The sequence below is a fragment of the Medicago truncatula genome, chromosome 6, assembly GCF_003473485.1.
Source record: "Medicago truncatula cultivar Jemalong A17 chromosome 6, MtrunA17r5.0-ANR, whole genome shotgun sequence".
NCBI classification, from domain to species: domain Eukaryota; kingdom Viridiplantae; phylum Streptophyta; class Magnoliopsida; order Fabales; family Fabaceae; genus Medicago; species Medicago truncatula.
In genome coordinates, this window is record NC_053047.1 from 33,280,050 (window position 1) to 33,298,184 (window position 18,135).

Consider the following 18,135-nt stretch of genomic DNA (forward strand, 5'->3'; position numbering starts at 1 on the left):
ACATAATATTAAGGTTTAAGGTTTGGTTTGATTTAGGATTATGTCATTTAGACTTATCCAACAATCTCAAGACAAAAGAAGTCTACTCACTCATGTTCATCGTAGACATGGAGAAGAAGAGATAAAACATTAAAGTAAATAACAAGAAAGTAAAGGTGAACTTTTATTCAAAGAAACAATTGTCACTTATTATTTCAGAGAACAAAAGATGAATATTTATGATGGCTAGTTACTCTATTTATAGTTTACATTCGACTTAAAATCTAAGCAATCACTAGAATGTTCCACAAGTAAACTAAAATAGAGTAGCTTAAAATCTAAGCAAAAGCAGCAAAAATAGTTCTGGAGGGTGGCACGGCCGTGCCAAGCCTAGCACGGGCCGTGACAAGTTTCTGACTTGAGGGAGATATATTTTTGTCTCCGAATCTTCGTATTTTCGTACCGAATCAGCTCCAAAACCCCTTTCTTTTGCTCAAAGACTCAATCCATCAAATATTCGTTCCTGAAATATAACAATATGCAATTGTAGTAAAATAGCTCAAAAAGGAAATAATATTAAAATAAAATAAACTTAAATCTAATTAAAACGAAACTAAATAACATATTAAAATAGATAAATAAATGACTCATCACCGGCAGACAAATGATGGTGTGTCACTTGCCGGAGTGGGTGCTGAGGCAGTACGGACATGTTCAGAGGGTTCCCCGACCTCCTACTAGGGTTATGCGTCTTGCCCCAGCAGATGTGGTTGCTGCCTTCTTGGAGTTTGCTCTGCATGTCGTTTCCCAGCAGCAGAGGGGTCGCCAGGTCCCGAAGGACGAGCCTTGGAAGCATTTAGAGAGTTACATTAGGTGGTTCTACCGTGTATCCCATCCCATCCTCTCATCGTCAACCCTGCTCTAGAGCCTGACATTGTCATGCCGAGACCTGTCTACCAGGAAATTCTTGTTGACCAAGAGTGGACCAGACATCCTCCCGACCCATTGCAGGTCATCAGCAACATGAGAGACAGAGTGGAGCATGTGATGCAGATTCCAGAGGTGGTTTCTAATCCACTCTTCTTCAACATCTTAGAGGGCATCCAAACCGATTATAACGTGTTTGACGATCAGCAGGTTCCGAGGAGGAGGTATAGGAGTCATAGTCCGCAGGAGTAGCAGCAATAGGGTCTTAGTTTATGACTTGTTTTATTATGGCTTTTTGGATGTTTATATTATTTTGTTGACATTTTAGTTGTACTACTTTTACATTTGCACGGTTGGGCTTATTTATGACATTTACGTTATTTTTCGTTAAAATTGTGTTTCTAAAATTATTCGTTCTCTAAATTATGAGTTCTAGTTGAATCAATGAATGGTTGTACCAAAATTATTATTGAATAATTGCATGTTCACTAAACAAGGAATGAAGGAACAAAGGCAGCAGCTACTGCCACTGCCAATGCCAGTCTGGTCTGCAGCGTGCATAGTAGAAGCACCAGCGTGAGTTAACTCACGCTAGTGTTAAAACTAGCGTGACTTAACTCACGTTACTCATTGAAGTTTTTGGTGCATGCTTTGTACCAGAGACAGAACTAGCGTGACTTAAGTCAAGCAACGTGACTTAAGTTGCGTTTAATTTTGAACTAGCGTGACTTAAGTCAAGTAACGTGACTTAAGTTGCATTTCATATTGCACTAGCGTATGTTAAGTTACGTAAGGGTAAAAAAAAATATTACTTTGGGAATGAGCAGAATTCATTTGGTTACGAGTAAATAGTCAATTTCCCCCCTGAAATTGTAAGTTTCATCAATTACCCCCCTGAAATTAACAAAACTTCAATTACCCCCCCTGAAATTTCACAATGTTAGTCAATTTATCCCCTCCGTCAAATTTTTCTGTTAGTGAACATGACGTTTTGCAAATACCCCCCTGAAGTTTTGCACTTATGTGCAAAATGTCCCCTAAACTTAAAAATTTATATTATTTTTTTCTTAAAAACAAACAATTAATAGTTAAATATGAAAGCTAACTATTAATTTTGATGTTTGGAAAAACTATATACATATATACATCAAAATAGGGAAAAATGTGTATTTTTAAAGTGACAACAATGGTTATTTCTAATAGACAAATTTTATTTTTAGAGGTTTATAAAAAAATTAATAATCATATTTAAATTTATATTTTCTCCTTCACCATCTTAGTCTTTTAACTCCTCCAACTCCTTCAACAATTTGCTCAAACCATTTAAACTACACAACCTCCAATATTAATCCACAATTCATCCCATTATTGTCACTTTAAAAAATATATATTTTTCCCCATTTTGGAGCCTATTTTGATATATATATATATGCATGTAGTTTTCCCAAATTCCAAAATTAATAGTTAGTTTTAATATTTAAATATTAATTGTTTGTTTTTAAGAAAAAATAATATAAAATTTTTAAGTTTGGGGGCATTTTGCACATAAGTGCAAAACTTCAGGGGGGTATTTGCAAAACGTCATGTTCACTAACAGAAAAATTTGACGGAGGGGGTAAATTGACTAACATTGTGAAATTTCAAGGGGGTAATTGAAGTTTTGTTAATTTCAGGGGGTAATTGATGAAACTTACAATTTCAAGGAGGAAATTGACTATTTACTCATTTACCCATGTGATGACCAAAGTATAGTACCTAGACCTACTTTTCCAACTGCTAATAAATGTGAAATAAAAAAAAAAACTACTCAAACAATTTTATGCTTCCCTTGGAATGTCAATCAAGGAGGCTATATTTAGATTTTATTGTATATCTATGTCTATATGAATTTGGATCTCTGCAAAAAATATAGATTGAAATGAATGTTTTTTTTGTTGTTGAGAGGAAGCTTACTTAATATGAAGGTTGTTTAGCCTTTAGCGGGTAGTCAACAAGCAATAAGGGACACCATTCATATTAAGGAGTCAACAACATTTTCTATTGCTTGTGCTCCTTAAATACAAGTTTCTTCTATTGTACTAGTATTTCTTTAAAGAAAAACTGTAATTAGATGCTATGTAGTTGATCTAAAAAGGATTGTCTTTGGCTTAATAATCACTCCAAGACAGATTCATAGTAAAGCCACCAAGACAATCAATTACCTTAGACCTCCATAATAAAATCAAATGTGTACTTTTTTTTAGAGGAAAATAAAACGTGTGCTTAAAAACAACCTTTTGAAAAAAAAATGCCATGACATTGCAACATGAACCTCTGTAGATTGATTTATGGTAATTATTTGCCGGAGTTTGATTTCATATTTGTTGCACATCAAATAAGATAACTGTAGATTGTAAAATGCTCCATAAAAGAAAACAGTTAACTGACACGTGCAATGTTGCTGGCTAATTAGATATAAATGTGACAATTGGGTCCAATGGGAGGCTAACTACATTTGGATGTGACAATTGGGTCTTCTAGCATTTATGAACTGACATTTGTAACAAGTATTGTTAGCAACATTTTTTCTTGAATTTATTACACAGTTGAATTTCATGTAGTCTTTAGTTTCAAAGAGATAGATGAGATTAAAGAATTGATTTCCTTCAAATTGAAACCATATGTAGTAAGTAGAAGGTGGGATAATCAAACATCATGCAAAGCACATAATATTACGAAGCATAACATCTATACAAACCAAAACATTAGAAATCTTCCATGATGATTGCAGTATGCATACAAGATGAGAAAACCTTAAGTTGAGAAGATGAGAGAAAACTCATCATGCAAGTTATTTCCAATCATTAATACAATAAAATTGTATCTTCGAAAAGCAAAGCACCGTCCTTTCTTCAGCCGAATGTTGCGATGAGGAAGGACTTGTAGACGCTCATAAACTTAGCCACAAATGCTGAATACGTAGAGAAAATAAAATATAATCAGCAAGCAAATATTGTATAGACCCATGACTTATATACCAATATATACATTCACCTTGTATAAAGCAATTGCTATAAACAAGTCTAGAGTCAAAAAATATAGAGGGTCTATATCAGAATTTCGTGCAAACCGCCATTTTTGTCACTGAATTTGCATTCTCTCTGCTATTTTGTCTATTGAAGTAAATGATAATAATTAGTCCCCAACATTTGTAATATTTGTCCAGTTAGTCCCTAACATGTTAAATCTATCAAATTAGTTACTTATGTTTTGTCAGTAAATAATAGCATGGACTAATATGGCGAGTGTGACAAAATATTATGGACTACTTATTTTCATTTACTTTGGAGATAAACTAGGAGAGAATGTGCAAATTAAGGACGGAATTGATGGTTTATTCTTTATTTGCAATGGTCAGCAAGCAACAAGCTCATAAGTTTATAACCATGCACCCAACTATTTCACACATTCAGATCAAAGTACCTTCAATGTGAAAAATTGCCTTCTGTCCAAGGCGCATCCTATGCTCCTGGTTAAATGAGGGGAAAGAAGAATCAGCATCTCATTACTTTGAAAAATGAGGTAAAATTGGAAACACGAATCTTCAACTATTAACTTGTCTAATATCAAGCAAATGAAGAATAGATTTGTTGCATAAGCTATCAAATTAGGTAACACATATACAGAAGGCCCGAGTTCATGCTGAAGGCACTGTCATAAAGACTGCCGCTATTGACATGAAGTATCATATTTTGATAATGCACTTACATAATATGCTGCCCAATGGCAGACTTCATGCTTCAGTTCCGCATCAAGTTTCCTCAATAGCTCATAAAGAAGTCTCTGAAGCAAAAATTACAACGTCAGAGTCGAGTAAGAAAAAAAAATCAAAGAAAAGCCCGCACGTTGGGACATTGTGCAACAACACATTTACCTTCAAAATGATCTCGGGAGGAATGCAATTGGTCAGCAGCTCATACAGCTTTCCTCGAACTTGAAACAACCTAAAGCGTAATAGCATATTATGAGAGACGAAACATGCATAGCACATAAATGAAATGAGAAATTAGTTGACAACACAAACAAGTAGGCAGTTATAAAAACTGACAAGGTTGAATGAAACGTTTTGTTAATCATGAAGGATGAGAAAAGTGTTAACTGTATCAAAAACAAACCTTTTTGGGCTCTGTTCCTTCATTATGTCAGATGCAATTTCAGAAATATATTCCTCCCAGTCCATTGGGGGAATTGTTTGCTTGTCGGTGAAAGGATACCTACAAGCAACACATGAGCTGTCAGTAGTCTTCCTTAAAGAAAAGCTTTGAGAAGAGATGAAGATCTGAGATTATGCATCCCAGATTAAATTGGAAGCTTGTGGAGCTTACTGTTGGACACGACAAGTCTCAAATGACAATATGGCCCTCCTTAAATTCCGATTTGATTTCTCTGCTATGCGAGCAGCCAAACTAGAAGGAAGTTGCAGCCCTTCTTTCTTACCAATGAACTGTAAAACTTCAACAATCTGCCACATGGATTTCCAAATATTCAATAAAGATGAGCATTGAACTTATAGAATGCATATGCTAGACAAGATCAGTATATATACAATGACCATTAACATTCAACTTATAGAGTGGAAATGCAAATCAATGTTCATTAACAAAAGGAAAATGATAACTTGTGCCCTAAGGGCACATGTTAAGGTGCTAAAGATAGAAATTATGTGTTGAAAATAGTGCCAATTTATTTCTCGCAAGCTTAAAATTTAATGTTTCTCAATAAATACTTGCTCCTTGTAGCAACCTTAAAATATGCCCTAAGGGCACATGTTAACATGACCCTTAACAAAAATATTTCAATAATTAAGCATATAGAATCCTTGGAAGAGAACTTGACCAAATCGCAAAAAGTAATATCACTGCCGTAACCCTTCAGTATATCTAGAAAAGCATTTTATAATCGGAAACCCAACCTTCCTATCCAAGTTTCTTAATCTGCATTTTTTAGTATTCCTGGCAAAGATCTTCTGTCATAATCAACATTCTTAGGAGAAATGATCTTGGAAGTGCTAAAAGGTGCCGGTTGGTTTCAGCACATAAAGAATCTTACAAAGGATTGGGGGTCAATATTAAGCATGTTCTCTGGGAAGCCAATAAGTACGTAGAATGTCTTGTTAACTTGGGTGGCGAACAAACTACTCCTCTGGTAGTCTATGATCATTCACCGACTTCACGCGTTCAGTTCTTGAATTTTGATGTTTTGGCAATAGCTACTGCCCGTATGGTTTCCTTACAGTTTTCATGTTTTGAGCTTAGGCCCTCCCTTGTTTAAAAATAAAAATTATGAAGCATGGACTTATCCTACTATCATCTTGCAATAGTAGCAGCAAGCCACCTCACAGAACAACATTCATCTACTGGAAATAACGAATAAGCAATAATAATAACATTGTAAACGATGAAACTACTTACTACTCACAATCACAACCCTACCAGAGTAAACAATTGCCTCGATGCTAAAAAACAAGGGGAAAAAAAACATAGGAAACAGATTCCATTATTTCCTTGGACACTACAGAAAACTTAAAATTTATTTACCTGTTCTTCACTTGGTGCATTAATTCGCACATTAAGACAACGGGAGCGGATTGCTTCTGTGACTCTTGAAGAGCTATTGCAACATAGAACTAATCTGCAATAAGCGCTGTATTTCTCCATTGTTCTGCGGAGAGAATGTTGAGCTTCTCTAGAGAGTTTGTCAACATCATTAAGCACTAGTACTGATACAAAATAAAATCTAAAATCAGCTTGACAAAGCTGAAGCAAACTATAAAATAGAAACAAAATAATATGAATTCTAGTAAATCTTGTAGTTATAATGCAAGCCAAGGTGGAGAGGTTTCTTATTTGATATTTCACATAGCGATAAAGAAACGGAGCCTTAAAGCATTACACAAGTAAAACAGACACTACCAGACCAAACAACATTATACACAATCAAAGAGATAATGTTTCACAAGTCATAAGAATTGAAAGATAACATTCAATTGTGCAAAAAGCTCCACTATTTGTTGGCCATGAAGATTCCTTCTTTTATTATCTTAAAATAACACAAGTGTAGTTTAAGTTTAACAACAAAAACAGCCGGTTACCTTTAAATCCTTTCTTCCCTTTAGTATCAATGGGTCTATTCTTAGCCATTTCTTTGATTATTTCTTGAACAATGTATCTGTCCTGAAAGCCTGCATCACTTGGAGTCATTTCGATGTGGTTCGCACTTGATAATGTAGTCAGCTCTAAATCTATAGATCTACTTCCAGCCTGAAAACAGTGCTCAAGTACTTCAAAATAATAATAAATAGCCAAATAAGACACCAATGATTCAGTTCACTATACAGAGAAAATGTAGTGCACATAATATTGGAATTTCCAAGGATCAAGACAATGATATTACTAAGCAAAAAAATCTAAATAAATGTTTGTTTATTCTGAGTAGAAGGCATTCATTTTGAGGCATCTCCTATAATCAAAAGAGTTGTGGAAACCCAATTCCACTGTCAAAAGTATGATATGATAGAAACAGGTACCAAACAGTTCTGGAAATAGCTCACCACCAGAATATTGCAAGAACACACAGAACAATGGTTTCAGGAATTAAAAAGGAAATAAGATGTAGAACAAAGACACAGGACATGGTTCCTACCAAGATTTGAGAGCTTGGTTCTCTCCCATCCAATAACCACTCAATAACTTCTAGACAACCAATTATGACTTGCCTTTTTCCTATTTATTCTTACTAACAACACACAATTAATTAATAAAAAGTGTAACTACCACAAAACTCAAGGTCATTTTTGGCCTTCTAGGCCTCTGCCTCTCCTCCTACAGCAATGTTTAATGAATGTCTAACATAATACTATGTAAAAACAAATCAGTGGTAAGTTGATATCAATAAGGTTTCTCATTCTATGGAACTCTTCTTCTCTCTCAATATACCGGAACTGTTTAACAATTAGTGGTCCATACCATAATAATATTCAGGCAGACATTGCTCACTAAGTAAGGGTACACATAAAATCTCCAAAGCTATACCAGTGTAAGAGTGCTTCCAATAAATAAAAATTTGCAATAACACAGAAAGAAAAGGGGAGTGTGAAAAAGAATGAAGCTTACATCCACTTTCCATGCCCTATTTTCCACCTTCACCTGAAACATCAAAGATAATTATAAGAACACATGAAAAGAAAAACAACAAAACATCTTACTAAAATTGCTTTGGTGCTCACACAAGGATTGCATTCTCAGGGAATATGCCAAAATAAAGATTCTTTCAAAATTCAGATTCACTTTCTTTAAAAAGTAATCAGTGAAACGAGTGACAAAAACAGGGTTTAAAAAAAATACCTTCTCAGCACCGGGTCCAAACATTTGGCGGAGAAGAGCCATGATGAGTGTTTTCTTGCCAGCGCCTGATGGGCCATAGAACAACAAATGAGGGCAATCATGTTCAGTAACCTGCAACAAGAAATCCAATCCAAACAGAAATTACAACTTTAAAAATATAAAAGACAAATTTGATTGATTCAAATACAAAAGGAGAGTATGCACGAGAGTTACCAATTTCTTGAGATTTTGAGCGATGTCGCTGTGAACCATAGCATGGTCAAGAGTTTTGGGACGGTACTTGTCAACCCACAACATCTTTCTTCTCAATAACTTCTCCCGCTTCTTTCTTCAATTACACACACACACACACTAATCAGACTCACTATGTTTAACAAAGGCCATTTCCTTGTATAAAGGGGTGTCAATGGGGCAGGGGTAGTAAAGAAACACTTAAGCAGACACAATAATAATATGAAAAAATGGAAATGATTGAATATAGCCACATTCGCTGTGTGTCGGTGCTACATAGAGATAGTAAGTATCTATGAAGAGCCAACACAGACACCAAACACACACTGAAATAGTGACGTGTCGACACTGTTTACTCGAGAAAATGATATAATTGAATATACTCCTATAAAGCACGGATTCTGACACGACACGGACACGAACATGTAAACACTGCTAATTTAAAATATAGGACACCGACACCGATGCATACATATTTATAAAAAAAATCTAAATTGAGAATTAAAATATATATGTGTACATCGAATTTAAGCAATTTGGTTCATTACAAAAAAGCTCTTAAACAAAATACGACAATTTTTCACCTCCTTTCATTCCTCTACTCAACTGAAAAGCTAAAAATGATGCTATCAAATTTAATTTCCAAATCCCCATCATTAATAATCACTGCTTCAACACATCTTTAACCCCCATAAAAGTGTCTGAGAAGTGTTCAAAGAGTGTAAAAGTGTGTCGAAGCAAGAAAATAAAGTTTTTTTTGGGACACTTCTTTGACACGTGTACAAATGTCGGACACCAGGACACACCTAATGCCATATGTGTCCGTTCTTAATAGATATAATCGCATGTGTCGGTGTCAGACATTGTCGGACACCGGGCATGCATGTTACTGTCCTACTCCTCATCCCCGTGGAATCAGATGAAATCAATCATACAATAATTCAAGAAATTATGATTTTTTTCCCACTAATAAATAAAGCTTATGACTAAATTTGAGTAGGAAAAATTATCAAAATGCTTAATTCTGCAAGAATTTCGCAAACAACTTCAATCTAAAATGAAATCAACGTTGCAAACATAGACATCTCAGCAAACAAAAAATTGAAGAAAAAACAAAGATAGTTGATCGAACGGAAAAATTGAAAACAAAGTATGTAGAATCTGTATCTTGGAAGTTTGATTTACCAAAGACGGAGATGGAGAGAGTGAGCAGTCGAGCTCGAGCGGAACAGAGGAGCGCCGGGGTGGAAGGCTGCAGATGCGACGGTCTAGGGTTCTCACTTCTTTTTTTTTGGTTACAAGGGTTCTCACTTCTTCATGCTCAACATAGATTTATTTGTTTTATTTTTTATTTATTAAAAAAATAATTAGTTAATAGGAAATTATGAATTCCCGCCAAAATTAAGAATCTATTGCGCCAATTTTTTAGTTTTTCTATGAAGGAATTTTTGCATGGTCTATGATATTATCATATATTTAAGTGTAACTACTCAGACTAATAATTCGAATTAGGTAAAATTATAATGAATGAAAAAGTTTATATGTGAGTGATTTAATATTTTTGAATAAGTTAAATTACCTGTATAAAAGAAGAATAGAACTTAAGATTTTTGGAGGAACACATTCTAAGTTCTCAAGCCAACATTATTGGATCAACCTAAGTGGGTTGTCTTACTAATTACTATCAATATATTTCTTCGAATTGTAAATTATTTTTTGTAATGGAGAAATTATATTATGATTCCGTTCATTTTTCAAGAGTTTTTATTGGTTCGAAAGAGTTTAGCAGGAAAACACATATCCTCAGTATTGAGAAGTTGAAAATTGTGCGAGCCTTAGCATATTAAATGTTCTCACATATATCATTTCAGTTGTACTTATGTGACACAAATTTTTTTAACCTACATAAATAGTAAAATAGTTTTACATATACATCTTGTTAGATTTTAATATGCTAAATTTAAATATATAATGATAATATTTTCTAAAATATCAAATTTTTTTTTTCTTTGCAAATAATTATATAGTCTCGTATTGTTTAAAATCATTTCTCATTTAATGTAATAGTGTTTGATCTCAATAGGACTCACTGTGATTTCAATTTTGACTGAAATATTAGGGTTTGAATAATCGTCTTTTCGGCAAGGGTTTTAGAAGTGCGGATAATCCTAAAAAGTTTTTTTGTACAAGTTATATGAAATTATAGTGTTAGAGATTTTCTTTTCTACGTACTATAGTGTTAAAAATTGAATATTGATGGTGAGAAATATGTTATTTGCACATTACACCAATGGTAATGACACATAAAACTACTTTGGTAGATAGATCAAATGACAAATAACCTTTGAAACCAACACACAAGTGGAATGATCGAGGTTGGAAACCCGGTCACAACATTTGACCTTGCAATTTCGGCATTTTTCTCAATTAAGTTAGGACTTATGGACGATCGTCTCCACATTTATTTAGGGTTAAACTTGAAAGATGTTATTTATTTAGACTGACAGTGTAAGTGATTGAATATTACATGGTGAGGAATAAACTTAATAGAAGGTGAGAACTTGTCACAACCACATCTTGAAGTCAGATAATTGCATGGTAATTGAACTGATAGAAACACAGTTTTGTTATACACTTAAAAAAATTTCCAATCCCCAACACAATTTCCTTCTTCAATGCTTTTAGAAATTCTTTTTGAACAAGTGCTTTTAGAAATTCTGATAATAAATTACTAGCAATTTACACTAAAACAGATGTTAAAGATAATGACAAATCAAACACCTCTTAACAATATATTACAACAACTTTTGCCATTAAATCATGTTCCACTCATAAATGGTTTCTAAGATTACAAATATGTATGAATGACACATAGAAGCTTCCTAAATTTTGCTTGCAGTGTAGAAAAGAGGGATATGTGTGTCTCCTTGAACTTCTCCAGATTTCTGGTCCAACATGAGTTTATTGAATGACAACGACGGTGAATGTCACACAGCTTGATTTGAAGGAGCAGAGCCTGTCGTGATAGACTTTTGTTTTTCTTTAGATGTAACTGGTGGTTCTTGAGAAAACAAGAAAAAGAAGCACAACATTAGTAGTGGGCCTCCAATTTCACGAAACAATGGTAAAGATAGCACATGGCGACAGATGAAATGTATAAATAAATGCAAAAAATACATGGGACAAAATTATTGTTGTTCTTAACCAGAAAGCGCATCAATTGCGTACGTAATACAGTTAACATAGGAAACAGCCACAAATACATGTAATAATAAACAGAGCCAAAAATATAAAGCGAGTTTCCTAACCAAAACTTTAGCATATTTTAGATGACATGATTGCCAAATTCCCTTTCAATTGTTCATAATAAACAGAGGACTAAAAATGAAAAATTATTCGATATTTTTCAGAATTTGTATTCTCTACTGTCACAAAATCATATATCTCAATTGTTAGATAAAGATCAAATGACTCGTTATTTGGTATGTCTTTTGAAGTCTAGTTTGGTACGTAAGAATCTGCCTGTTGTTCAATCTTCATTCCTCAGGTCATGTTTTCTAGATTGTGTGACTGTGCTTTACATAACAGTAAGGTTTGTCTTCTAGTTAGCCCAAAACCAAAACTGCAGTAGGTTTCCACCTTTTTAGAATTAAAATGATTTCTTAATGCTAATGAAAACAATACTAGAATATTAACAGAACATTAGATAGCAACAAGACTTTGGCAGGTTCTCATGCATATTCCAATTCTAGTAGCCATTTTCAAATTTCGGAAGTGTCGTATATTGCTTCTGAATTGTTATCAACAGAATGAAAAACAAATTCCAACAGGGGATATTGAGATTATAGGACAGTCAGATCTTACTAGAAATGATGGCCCTTGGTCTGGTCTTGAACAGAATTTTCTGTCGAATGATTCCAACAACCCGTAACTCCACCTGACCGCAACTGTCTCCATCTGGATGCTTGACTTTCTTGAGCACCAACAACGGCTTCTTCAAGGAGACCTTTGACCCTGTCAGTTCATGGTACCCAATAGTTAAAGTGTAGACTTCCTGAAAAACAAAACAATGGACACAATATATTAGTTTGTTTTCCTATTTAAGAAAAGGTGACAGTGGATTCCAATCTATGTAAAGACTATATCATAAACTCATACAAATTCGGATTCACTGCATTGAAAAAACACAGTTACACACATCAATTAGTATTGTCTGTCATTTAGAGCTCGAATCTACTCATATTACACCTTTTCACCAAATCGTCTTTAAATAATTGTTATCATTGATTTGAGATCAAACAACCAAGATAGATAACTACATCATGCAATTCTGTATGGAAGCTAAATCAGGACTCTTATAGTTTAGGACAAAGTTGATACTATATTTTTCTCATCATTAACATCAATCCAAAACAACTTTTTCCATTTATACGAACATAGGACACTTGTGAAAATGTGTCCAATATTTCCTAGTGTTCTTTTTTGGTTACAAAAATAACTAACCAAACAGGAAAAGAAAAGAAAAGAAAACAAGCCAACACAAGCAAACTACTCCCTAAGGTAGAAAGTTTCTGGCGTCCCTGCGAAGAAGATTGACAAGACCAGCAACTTTTGGACAGAAATGATATAAAATTAATTGTTGGTCTATCCGAATTAAACTAAGCAACTTTATCTTAAGAACCCTTTAAGCTTTTGGACAGATAATTAAGAATATCATTATACATTTTTTACTCTAAAATATTATAATTATATTTTACAAAATAAAAGCTTTATTTCCATGTCAAAGTAACACCCACTTCCATGTCAAAGTAACACCCACATCAGTATGTTTATTCCTCGCTATCAAACATTCAATCTCTTACACTATCAATAGTCCATATAAAATCACAACATCTCAAGTTTAACACTAAATAAATTTTATTCACTTTTAGTCTCTATTTCAAAAGCTTTGTAGGATTAAACCCCACTTGAAAAACCTTAACCAAATTGACGATTATTCAAACCCTAATTTTTCAGTTAAAAATTGATATCACAATAAGTCTCCATTGAGGTCAAACACTTTGAATAAGAAATAATTGTAAACAATATGTGAATATATAACTATTTGCAAAGAAAAAGATAATAACCAATAATCATGATAGAGATGAGATACATAATGAGATCATAATTTGAGTTGTTAATTGGTAAAATGATGGAAAAGAATAGTGGCAAGTGGCAACCTGAGAAGAAGGACGGCAGAGAGTGCCAATTTGAAGGTTGGCAAGGGAATCCTGAAAACCAGGCTGTGGTTCAACAACTCCTTGCAGTTCAACAATGCCCCATTCCACACAGTTTCCTTCCTCACAATTGCACTGTACACGAATCTGCATCTTTTTCCTCTCTTTTTCAACTTCCGATCGGTATACACACAAACTTATTTATAGTAACGTCTTTTGGTGCCAAAGATTCTTGCTTTTCCCGCGCTCTTATGTACTCCGTTTCCCTTTCCTAACCATGGAAATTAGGGTGTTCATATTCAAACCGATCCATTGAAAAATAGTGATACAATGGAATATTGATGTTTTTGAATCTTAAAGTGACACAGACTCAATCTATGAAGCACTGACAAAGACTCGAACAATGGACACGGCAATGACACATGGTCACTGGTAATAATTTGAAAAATTGAAAATGATTGAATATAACCACATGAGTGTTCTGAAGCATGGATAGCGGATTGTTGAAATTCCGCTATGCCACAATGCTAAGCTCCACTATAGTCACTATTTGAAAAATAATTTGTACTAAATAACTTATAGCAGAACAATAACATATTGTCCTCCTAATTCTGCTACGTAATATCTGCTATTTAAGAACATTGAAATACGTTCCCCATTGGTGTATCGGGGCTACATAGGCAGTAAGTACTCCTCCACTCCCCATCGCCATGAAATCAATTATACAAAAATTCAAAAACAAAAAAATTGGGTAAACCACCATATTAGTTCTTGACTTTGTAGAGCACTCTCAAATAGTTCCTTGAGATTATGGACTCTACTAAACTGTCAAGTTGATCCCTATATTTTAATCACTTACTATCGATTTGGTCTCTATATTTAACCAATTACTTTCAATTTAGTCCCTAATTTTACTATCGGATTTGGGTCCACAACTCTCAAATGACTAATATGTGTAAAATTTGACAGAGTCGGATTTTTTTTTTTTTTTGATATATTAATAACATCAGGAACCTGTTTGAGAGCATCTTACAAAGTTAAAGACGAATTTGGTGGTTTACTCTATAAAGAATTGTTAAACAGGTTGATTTGGACAGCATTTAGTGAACATTTTCGATCTAAATTCAAAGTTGCAAAAAAGACACATAGCATATACTACATAATTAAAGCAAATATAATTATAAATCTAAGCATCGAAAGCAAAAATTGAAAACGAAGTATGCAGAATCTGAATGTTGGTAGTTTGATTTATGCATACCTTTACCGATGACGAACGGAGCGGAAGCAGAGACGGAGAGAGGAGCGACGGAGTATGCGGTTGAGGATGCAGTGATGCGGTCTAGGGTTCTTCTCAGTTCTCAATAAAACCTTTTTTTTTTCGATTGTTAGAGGGAAAAGTTTGTGGGAAATGAGTTCCCGCCCAAATTGAGAGTGAATGTGTGAATTATTGCTTTTTGCGCCATTTTTGCTTTGTTTGGTTTTACTTAATTAAATTATGGATATGTTAACGTGTAAATGTCAAATATTTCAATTTTCGATTCATTCATTACATAAATTTTTTAAGAAAAAAAACTCTTTTGAAGGTCTTAAATAGTGTCTCAGAAACACTCGTTAACATTTTCATTAAATTATTCTTATTATTGTGTCATCATCACACCTCAAATGTAAGAATTAATTGTTGTTGGTTCGATCCCCGGCATGCCAAGTCCTAACCCGTGTAAATCATAAAAAAAATTATTATTATTGTGAGTTTAATTTGTAGGAAGGGATGGTGAAAAAAGTTTCACACTCAACACATCAGTGGCAATCATTTGTGTGATTTTTGAAGTCGTCATAACAAAACTCTAACGTTTATACTTTATATGTCTCATTTTAAATGTTGTTTAACGATTGTGCGTAATTCTTAAGAAAATGATTAGGTAGATTGATTTCAATGTTAAAATTAATATTATTTAGTAAAATATTTTTATTAATCGTTGTTAATGAAGTAGTTAAATCGAGTGAAATTCAATAAGAAAAGTATATTAGTGGAAATAAAGAAAAGTTGCATTGGTATTTTAAAAAGACAATTATTTTTGACGCAACAAAGAAAATGCTAAATGCAAATGAAGTAATTCTTCAAAAAAAAAAACACTCAAATTTTATTACTTTTGTATTGAGCTTTTGACATTTAAAAACATCATATTTAATCATCACGTAATAAAATTTCTTCAAAAAATTCATCACATATCAAAATCTAATTTGTGGAGATTTTTTTTATAATGATCTAAACATGCTGTCTACAAGAAAATCATTTAAGAAATAAATGTTACTTTGACAACATCAAAATCATTCATATTTCAGTATAATTTGGATAATTAACGGATGAATATATGTGTTTGCACACTTGAAAATCGTAGGTTATGACATTTAAAATTATTGTCAATTGTGTCCGTTGATCAATAAATTGCAACATCTTGTTATATTCGTTGATTATCTAAGTTATTGTTAAAATTTGATATCAAATTTATGTATAGCTACTATAACATGTTATGTCACTCAACAAAATTAGGTTTGTCTTATACTTTGACACACTATTGTTTTTCTTCTGTCTTATTGTATGACTCACGAAATTAGTAATTGTTTTTTCTCTCTCATATTATATCAATCAATTACTAATTCTTAACGAGTAACCTTTGTCTTGGTGGAAATTATTAGTATTGAGAAGATGAAACTGATAAGAAAGAGAGAAGAAAAGGAGAGAAAAATATGAAAAATGAATGATTATTCTCATTAGCTTGGAAAGGAAGATACAACAGTCTTGTATAGACTTATCAAATGAAGCTATACTATAAGCTATTATGCACTGGTCTACACTAGATAGTAACTAACTATTTGACAGCTCATCAAAGTTTGTTACAGGTTCTAGACTAGTAACTTGTGCTGCAAGTAATTGAAGCTTTGCTTGTTTCTACTTCTTCATTTAGCAAGTTTGTTTCTATCTCTTTTGTATTATCTTTTAACAGCCTCCCACAAGCTAGAGCATGGTATATGTTTATCATTCCCAACTTGCATATGAAAGAGTTGAACTTTGGAGGTGGAAGTGCTTTGGTTAAGAAATCTGTCAGTTGCTCATCGGTTGAAATAGGGAGAAGCTTGAGAACACATTTATGCAATTTCTCTCTGACCAAATGACAGTCAATCTCAAGATGTTTTGTTCTCTCATGAAATACTGGATTTGATGCCATGTGAATAGCACTTTGACTGTCACAATAAAGAACTGGCTGCTTGATACACTTGAGATTGAGATCATTCAGCAAGTACAATATCCATTGAAGCTCACATGTTGCAACTGATAGAGCCCTATACTCAGCTTCTGAGGAGGACCTTGAAATGGTTGGCTGCTTCTTTGCCTTCCAAGATATGAGTGAAGAACCCAGAAAGAAACATAAATCAGTGGTTGATCTTCTTGTATCTACACAACCTGCCCAGTCTGCATCAACATAGCCTAAAATTTGTGCTTCTGATTTTCTTGGAAATATAAGACCAAGACCAGGAGCATTTTTGAGGTATCTTAGAATTCTACATGCAGCTTTATAATGAGCAGTGATAGGAGCATTAAGAAACTGGCTCAACTGTTGAGTAGCTAGTGAGATATCAAGTCTTGTAGTACTTAAGTAAAATAATCTTCCAATGAGCCTCCTGTAACAAGACACATCTGCAAAAGGTTAGCTTGTGTCTTGATGCAATTTTACTGAAGTGTCTAAAGGTGTAGGAGCAGGCTTGGCACCTAAAAGACCTGAGGAATCAAGCAAGTCCAAGCAGTATTTTCTTTGGAAAACATAGATTCCTTCTTTGGAATGAGCCACCTCTAATCCCAAAAAATACTTGAGTATCCCTAAATCTTTGATTTTGAATTGATTGTCAAGGATGTACTTGATTCTTTGAAACTCAATGACGGAAGTACCAGCTAATATAATATCATCCACATACACTAAAAGTGCTGTGAAATCATTGCCATGTTGAAGAGTAAACAAAGAGTAATCGACAGTGGATTGACAATATCCTTAAGCTAAAAGCAATGTGGTTAGCTTCTCATACCACTTTATGCTAGCTTGTTTTAAACCATAAAGGCTTTTCTTCAGTTTGCAGACTTTACCAGATGAACTGGTTACACCTTCTGGAATTGTCATGTAAACAGTTTCTTGTAGATCTCCATGAAGAAAAGCATTATTGACATCTAGTTGGTGCATGTGCCAGTTATGAATAGATGCAATAGCAAGAAGAGTTCTCATTGTAGTCAATTTTGCCACTGGTGAGAATGTATCAAAAAAATCAAGACCCTCTACTTGATTGCAACCTTTAGCCACCAATCTTGCTTTGTATCTTTCAATAGAACCATCAACTTTGTACTTGATTCT

At 33.7% G+C, this 18,135-nt stretch overlaps 2 protein-coding genes across 3 annotated transcripts; both read right to left on the reverse strand.

The window, feature by feature from the left end:
- Positions 1–3,588: 3,588 nt before the first annotated feature.
- On the reverse strand, positions 3,589–9,859 carry LOC25497284 (replication factor C subunit 3). 2 transcript variants are annotated; one of them, XM_024785392.2, is made up of 12 exons: positions 9,705–9,859; positions 8,502–8,616; positions 8,289–8,399; positions 8,058–8,090; positions 7,037–7,205; positions 6,483–6,664; positions 5,271–5,407; positions 5,061–5,159; positions 4,820–4,889; positions 4,654–4,728; positions 4,369–4,414; positions 3,589–3,856 (listed from the first exon to the last, which is right to left on the reverse strand). In XM_024785392.2, the coding sequence occupies exons 2-12, from the start codon at positions 8,583–8,585 to the stop codon at positions 3,798–3,800; spliced, it is 1,065 nt and encodes a 354-aa protein (XP_024641160.1). In that variant the 5' UTR covers positions 8,586–8,616; positions 9,705–9,859; the 3' UTR covers positions 3,589–3,797. The 2 variants fall into 2 exon arrangements, with proteins under 2 accessions (XP_024641160.1, XP_013452656.1); XM_013597202.3 differs by having other exon boundaries at positions 8,502–8,612; positions 9,705–9,848.
- Positions 9,860–11,182: 1,323 nt separating this feature from the next.
- LOC25497285 (chromosome transmission fidelity protein 8 homolog) lies at positions 11,183–15,150 on the reverse strand. Its single transcript, XM_013597203.3, has 4 exons — positions 14,994–15,150; positions 13,739–14,006; positions 12,384–12,573; positions 11,183–11,580 (listed from the first exon to the last, which is right to left on the reverse strand). The coding sequence occupies exons 2-4, from the start codon at positions 13,886–13,888 to the stop codon at positions 11,507–11,509; spliced, it is 414 nt and encodes a 137-aa protein (XP_013452657.1). The 5' UTR covers positions 13,889–14,006; positions 14,994–15,150; the 3' UTR covers positions 11,183–11,506.
- Between the last annotated feature and the right edge of the window lie 2,985 nt (positions 15,151–18,135).